This window comes from Phalaenopsis equestris, unplaced genomic scaffold (assembly GCF_001263595.1).
Source record: "Phalaenopsis equestris unplaced genomic scaffold, ASM126359v1 Scaffold000455, whole genome shotgun sequence".
Lineage (NCBI taxonomy): Eukaryota > Viridiplantae > Streptophyta > Magnoliopsida > Asparagales > Orchidaceae > Phalaenopsis > Phalaenopsis equestris.
The window spans coordinates 78,415-86,009 of NW_018164896.1; the positions used below are offsets into that span (position 1 = coordinate 78,415).

The 7,595-nt window shown below is 34.7% G+C and overlaps 1 protein-coding gene across 1 annotated transcript; it reads left to right on the plus strand.

Moving 5' to 3' along the window:
* The first annotated feature begins 2,838 nt into the window (after nt 1-2,838).
* Nucleotides 2,839-5,355, plus strand: LOC110027850 (cyclin-D4-1-like). Its single transcript, XM_020729462.1, has 6 exons — nt 2,839-3,455; nt 3,840-3,926; nt 4,004-4,102; nt 4,184-4,385; nt 4,457-4,578; nt 4,660-5,355. The coding sequence occupies exons 1-6, from the start codon at nt 3,153-3,155 to the stop codon at nt 4,900-4,902; spliced, it is 1,056 nt and encodes a 351-aa protein (XP_020585121.1). The 5' UTR covers nt 2,839-3,152; the 3' UTR covers nt 4,903-5,355.
* The last annotated feature ends 2,240 nt before the right edge of the window (nt 5,356-7,595 follow it).

A 7,595-nucleotide genomic window follows, 5' to 3' on the forward strand; every position in this document is an offset into this window, starting at 1 on the left:
GGGGGGGGCACCCTAACCAACTGGCTGGCTACATTGTTGGATGGACTCAATAATGAAGTGCTAGTAGAGACCGGGTGGCCACCCCAGCCGACTGGTTGGTCACATCGTCGGATAAACTCAACAATGAATAAGTGTCAAGACATACGTAAATGTGTCAATGAAGATAACCAGTGACAAAATTAATTGGTAACTCCCGAGGACAATAATAACTTGTAACGCTCAAAGATAATAATAGCCCGTAATTTTTAGGAGTATAATAAATTATAACTCTCAGAGATAATAATAACTTGTAACTCCGGGGGCGGTAGTGTAATTTTCTAGATACCTCCTATGATATATAGATAGGATGATCTTTTTCATGTGAAGGAGAGGAGGCAATTTGGGTTTTCTAGTCAGTTATGCATTACTCTTTTCTTTTCTTGTAACAACTTGTTTTAATATATAAAATGGGTCTGGGAGTCAGGGAAACTCCCCCACTTTGCCCCGGTGGGGGCATTCACTGTGCCACTTCTACCTTCTCTCTCTCTCTCTCTCTGCCTCCTTCTCGGTCCCTACGCTCTATGCCTTGGGAATGGTCTATAGGACAAATTTGGATTCAACAAATTTAATTTGGGCAAATTCTTAGATTTCTAAAAGAAAATGCGGGTATAAATCCTCTATCATTGTGAGACTCAATTTAGGGTGCACAACCCTTGGAAAAGGATTTGGTGCTCTCGTTCGTCAGATACAATATTTATCTTAATATATACAGATACAAACGTAAGCCTATTACATATATAAGTTGGGCACAAGATTAACTAAACTAATATCAGTGTGCAATTCATTATATTTGCATATTTATGTTAAAATTGATATCTAAATTTTATAGAAAATAATCTAGATGTGGTGAGCCGTTGGGCCAGTTGAGAGGACTTGTTTTCCTTCAACTTCACGACCCACGTCCGAGTACACTAATCCCCGCTTATCTAGCTAGTTACCTCTAAAAATAATCATTCATAAAAACCACAAGGATAAACATTAGGAGCCAATTAAACTTCCAAAATTAAAATTTACCACGGGTTTATTGCTGAATTTTTTGCAATGATTAAAATTGCCATAAATGAGGTTGGCATGGAACTTGAACTAACGCTCCTAATAATAGTTGCGACGATTATGACTGCTATAAATCCTTAGACTTATAAAATTATCGTCGTCATAAAAATTTTAAACGCATTTATTAAATATTCTTATTACAGTTGTAAGATAATTATTTTATTCAACCGAGCAAAATAATAGCTCAAAAAACAATACTTTTTACACTAAAAAATTAACAAGTTTTAAATGCATGTGCTGACTTCCTATTTTGCATATAAGATGAGTTAGAAGACAATATTATATCTTTATGACGTAGAATTTGTAGGTGAGGGCAAAGAGCAAATTTAAAGGAAAGAAAAATCATTTCCCTTGAAGAAATACAATGAATATCAATATGATCCATATTTCCACAAAGCCCCTTACATTTTTCTCAAATATCCTTGTGATTTTCTACTCAGTGGGAGCAGGGCTAAACGACTGTTAGGGGCCTCTCGCTTAAAAATTTCATTTAAGGAAATTTTTAACTATAAATGCAAATTTATTAGAAAATATTCTGATCCACAGCGGCCGCCGGTGTTGTGCTTTTAAGTTTTATCCTCCTTTAAAAAAAACTTAAAGTGCAAAGAATAATTTTGGGATGAAAATGTGCTTAGTGCCTAATCAGTCCAAGACAATTTATTACTAAGTTTTATCCTCCTTTTAAAAAAATTAAAGTGCAAAGAGTCCAAGACAATTTATTACAGTCCAAGACAATTTATTACTAAGTTTTATCCTCCTTTAAAAAAAATTAAAGTGCAAAGATTAATTTTGGGATGAAAATGTGCTTAGTGCCTAATCAGTCCAAGACAATTTATTACCATATTTAATTCTATGAAGCCGAGAATCCACACATACACTGTTCATGCCAAGATTAACGTGGTATCATAACAACTGGCACTGTTACATTATCAAGCTTTTACACAATAAACAATTCGTAATTTTATTTACTTATCATTTGTAATAAGAAACTTTGAGATTCATTGAATTATTTCAAACTAATATACTCAGGCATTCGAGCACAAAGCTAAATAGATTGCCATATGAGATTCAAGTTTTGCAGCATAGAGATACCTGTTCAAAAAAATGGGATAATGTCAAAAATCATTGAGAAGTGTTATTTGATTTGTAAAAAACAAAACAGAAAGGGGGAATTTTGGGAGGATTTTTTTAATCAAAATCAACATAATAGGGCAACTTAAAATATGAAAGTACATTACTATTAGCTTAATTCTATCAAATCCAAATAACATCTTTATACGAACAAACAAATTGCGTGGTGCATCAATAATATAAACACTATGGTGATCTATATATTAATCCACAAACCTAGAATTGCGCATTAGCAGTATTATAGTTTAATAAAAGCATCTACAGATTTGAATTAAAGATCTTATAAATAAGGCATGAATCATAAATCTTCACACCTCTAAGGGTAGTAAAATCACATCGTGCACAAACAAATCAAGTTTATTGCCAGCAATTTACTTGCCACAATTTTTTGGTCTGTCTCCTTAGAATATAAAAGCTCAAAATTCCAAGCAGGAAAAACAACATTAAATAGTGAAACATTTGATCAAAGAAAATTATTATTTTTTTTGCAAAATTATATATTTATTGAGCATATTTTGTAATTTATTATTTCTTATTCTTAGAAAAAGTAGCTTTGATACAAAGAGAATGAAAAGATCCAAAATAAATGTGAATTTGTTTTGAGTTTGCTTTCGCTCTCCTTGCTAATTTCTCAATTATGGCTGCCATTTAGGCATTTTTCTCAAGCCTACTGTCCCGGTTCATCTTTTGCATTTCCCCAATTCCAAGGCTATCCCTCTACAAAAACCCGTTTTAATCTTTCCTTTCTATGGAACAGTATCCGCCTCTACTCTTCTCCTTCTGCCTCTGCACTTCAGTACTGAGCAAAGGCTGCTACTTTTGGTTTACTATGCTGTAAAGACGCCTACTTGCAGAAGGAGAAAGTGGAGCACGAAGGAGAGTACTGCCTCCTGTTTCTTCTCTTGAAATTTCCGTATTTTCTATTAGCGATGGGCATAAGCTATGAATATGCATCTTCAATCCTCCTATGTGCTGAGGAAAACAGCAGCATCTTGGGCTTAGATGAGGAGGAAGAAGAGATTGAGAGACATTGGTCCGATTTGTCTCTTCAGCAAAAAAGCTGCGACCTTTATGGGAGTTTCTTCATGGCCTTTCCCCTGGAATCAAATGAGTATTTGTGCTTGTTGATGGAGAGAGAGGCAGAGCATATGCCAAGGCAAGACTACGCCGAGAGATTGACGAGTGGCGGTTTGGATATCATCAGAACACATGCCATTGATTGGATTCTAAAGGTAAGGCATTCTGCTATCTCCTTAGATTAATTAAGTTTTCATTTGATTCTTCGTTTGATGATTTTCATGTTTCCAAGGAGTTTTAGATCAATATTAGAGTATTAGATCTTTCACTGTTATTGAGTGTCGCTCGTTTTTTTTTTTTGTTTTAGTGGTTGGTTAATCTGGTTTGCTGTCGATCCGCTTCTTTGTTGATCTGTAATTATATTAGTATTGGTCTCTTGATTTGGTGGCAATAGTTTTAGCCTGTTTTGCTCTGGGAACAATGGAGTTCACCCGCTTGTCCATACCGTCATTTTTTTTTCCAGTACATGTAGTTGAATACAGGAGAAATTTTCTTTTCCCGGCAGATTTAATTTGTGGGTTTTTATATAATATTGACAGGTTCATGCCTATTACAATTTTGGACATTTGAGTGCTTACCTTTCTGTAAATTATCTGGATAGATTCCTGTCATTCTATGAGCTCCCTGTAAGTCTTTCAGTGTTTTGAAAAGCTGTCTTCAATCATTGCATATGCTCTATCTTAACAATGGTATTTACCCGTAGAAAGGAAAAACTTGGATAACTCAATTATTATCAGTCTCATGCTTGTCTTTGGCTGCCAAAATGGAGGAGGAGGTGGTCCCTCTATTGCTTGATCTGCAGGTAGCGAACGAAATATTGCAATTTGGAGCTCATTAATTTACTCCATGTTTCCATGACATGAACTTTTTTGTGGATTGATAGGTGGTGGAGGCCAAGTTTGTTTTTGAGGCTAAGACTATACAGAGAATGGAACTTCTTCTGTTAAGCACCCTGAAATGGAGGATGCAGGCTGTGACACCTTTCTCCTTTATGGAATGCTTCTTTCGAAAGCTGAATGGTGGTAATTTGCCGTCCAGTCAATCAATCTCTCGAGCAGTGGAGCTCATCCTTAAAACCATCAGAGGTATATCTTGCATTTATAATATTCTTCGTTTAAATCTCTGAATTAAAATTTATCCTTCTTAATTTATGCAGGGATTGCCTTCCTATCATTCAAGCCATCGGAAATTGCTGCAGCCACCACACTATCGGTGAAGGGTGAAGCCAGTGCTCTAGAAGTTAAAGAGGCCATCACTCATTTCAGCGAAATAGATAAGGTAAAAAATAGTTTCATATGATATCATACTACCACCTTCTTCAGACTACATTGAACAGCAAGAAGAACACTGTGGTTGCAGATGAGAGTGTTAAGATGTTATGAAGCGATGCAGGAGGAGATAATGATGACTTGTGCAGAATATACAGATAATAAGAATTGGATTCCACCGGTTACATATATGCCACAAAGCCCAAATGGCGTTCTGGATGCTGCATGCTTGAGCTACAAGAGTGATGAAATGATTTCTGGGTCACGGCCAAGTTCTCACCACTTCCCCACAGCAGAGAAAAGAAGAAAAATTAGCAGGGCTTCTATTTCATGAAGGGGAGGAAGTTCCCCTTTCTGTTTCTATATTCATAACAGAAATGATGACAGAAATGATGAAAAAAATGGAAGGGAAAGAATTATGGAGGTGGAGATCTGTTGCCCATGATTTGCAACTTGAAGGGGTTGCACACACCTGCAGTTAAGCAGGCATATTTTGACTAATAGGAAGGGAAGACAATAGAACGCTTAAGTGGATCAATTAAAGTGAAAGTGGATTAGAGCAAATTAGTTCACATAAATAAAATTGAGTTTAATTTTGTTTTTTGTGCGTATTTGCTTAGGGAGCAAAGATTTTATTTATTAGAAAATGAAAATGAGAAGAGAGAGGCCGATGTGGGTGTGCTAGGGAGATGGTATTGTTCTATTGTAATGAGTATTTGTTGTTGCTGTTTTCGATATTCTGTATAAAGTCTTAATGAAAATTTTTCCATAGAACTAAAGGAGCGCAGCTATAGCACAGAGAAAAACTTCCTTCGTCACAGAAATAGAGTAATTATTCCTTTTAGATTACCATATGTTTGATCATCTTTGTAGTAATATTGGTGCCTGTTATCCCATGGTGATTTCTAGTAGAAATTCGGTTGAATTCCTAAAATGAAAAGTTTTTTGGATTCTTTCTTGTAATTTTTGAATTAATTTTGTAATGTAGATGGAAATTTATATTTTTAATACATTCATGAATGATTTTCTATATTTATATACAATTGTTTCTGAAAATGTAGAAATCTTTATTTGAAGAAACTTAAATTGTTTTAGTTGTTTATTTGACAATAAGGCTCAATCTTCAGTAGAAATTTATTCAGTCTCAGATAAATTTCTATGCTAGAAGGGATCTAAATGTGCAGTAAATTATGTAACAGAATATTTGGTTCTGCTCTTCTGTCATGATTAAACAAAAGAGAAAACTAAATTAGTTTTTAAAATAACTATGATTTTATTACCTTAGCAGTAAATTTGTTCTGTTTGTTCCCCAAAAAAAAGTAATTTGTTGTCTGTCAACCTAGTTTGACTGCTTGTCTGCTTATTAGATAAAACTTGAAAGTTTGTTCTCTGTGGTACTAAAGAAGGAACCAAGGGCAGCAGTGAGCAAAAATGAAAGCTTCTTAATGAGATGGTGGGGTGTGAGTGTTGTGGTGTTAGAAGTTTAGTATCGTTGGCTTCATAAACTTCATTTCTGGCAACAAAACACTTATTTCTATTTGTATAAAGTTCTGTCTATCGTAAATTGGCATTAGTCAAAGTATGTTCTCTTAAATTTGCCTCTTTTGCATGAATAAAAACGCATAAGAGGGCTTACAATAAAATATATTTTTTCTTAGGAATGTGTTAGTTGGCACTAAAGGCCCATTCGGCGCAGCTGCAGTTGCGCTGCAGGAAGCTGCTGCGGCGAAGCTGACTGCATGTTTGTTGCAGCCGCGTGAAAACAGTTGTGGGACAGCTGTTTCTGAAAAAATGACCATTATGCCCACATTTAGTAAAACTGTTTAAAACAGAATCATGACAACCACATATTTGATATTTCAGAAGCAGAAATGCATTTAAAAATAGAACAAAAGTTCAGGTATACAATTCATTTAATAGTGAGTACCGAAAGTGCTAAAGAAAAAGAAAAAACTAAAAAAATTACAAGTAAAATAATGATAATATTATTTTTAACAAGAAAACGATATATGTCTCGTCGTAAACTGTCCTCCAATTATGCTATCAATTCGTGATCAGTTTCGGCAGTGGAATCAACCTGACTGTCAGTCAATCGGAAGAAGTCACACTTTTCTGTGAGGCTCCGCGACCATCTGTAAAATAATGGCAGAGAATTCTCTTTTGTTCAATGCCATCTTCTTGGCTCAAAAGGCAAATGCCATATTCATGTTAAAACTTCGCGGCATATGAAATAATACACCATGCGGTTGCCGTTTTCTTGGCTCAGAAGGCAAATGCCTTGCTTATTTGTCAATCAATTTTTTTAAAAAAATTTATTGAAGCAATCTATTTTCTTTGGAGAAATCGAAACAAGTATCATCCACGCTCGCATACTCCAGGTCATCATGCGTGAGTCAAAATACCATTCATTAGTGTTTGTTTTGCTAAAGATATATTTTCATTTACATAAAACCATTCATCCATTCATAAATTAGGAGGAAATGCATGCTCCAGAATCCAAATATAAATGTCCAGGCCACAACAGCAACCCAACGATACCACATTCATATAGAACATAGAGAGTATCTATGTGTATCAATAAAACCACCAAAACCAAACACGTATATAATATAAGATTAAACAAGTATATAATATAGATTACACATTTTACACAGCCAATAATCAACATCCAACAAAAGCAAGCCCAAAGAATAATTCACCAAAAATAATAAATAATAGGACATCTAATCCAATAGCTTCAGCAGTCCTAAAACAAAACATGGAGATATAATTGGGATAAAACAGCAATGTAGATAACATTAAGCCTTTTGGGAGCTAACACAGTATTAATTAGGTAGCAAAGCAGGAATTTTTATTTAAAGAAATCTGTTCATTACATGCATACCACCCAGTTCCTATGTATTTACATATCAAACACATACACTTTGCTTTTAACATTTATAACACCAAAAATTTTCATATTACATCAAAAATACCACTTTTTCAACTTCTCAAAAGTGAATACAGCTTCTCGTGCATATGTAAGGT

Bases quoted from the DNA above. Each gene is read 5' to 3' on its own strand.
- LOC110027850 (XM_020729462.1), top strand. From the start codon at position 3,153: ATGGGCATAAGCTATGAATATGCATCTTCAATCCTCCTATGTGCTGAG. The intron at 3,456-3,839 runs GTAAGGCATTCT...TAATATTGACAG, and splicing joins CCATTGATTGGATTCTAAAG to GTTCATGCCTATTACAATTT. The intron at 3,927-4,003 runs GTAAGTCTTTCA...ATTTACCCGTAG, and splicing joins TGTCATTCTATGAGCTCCCT to AAAGGAAAAACTTGGATAAC.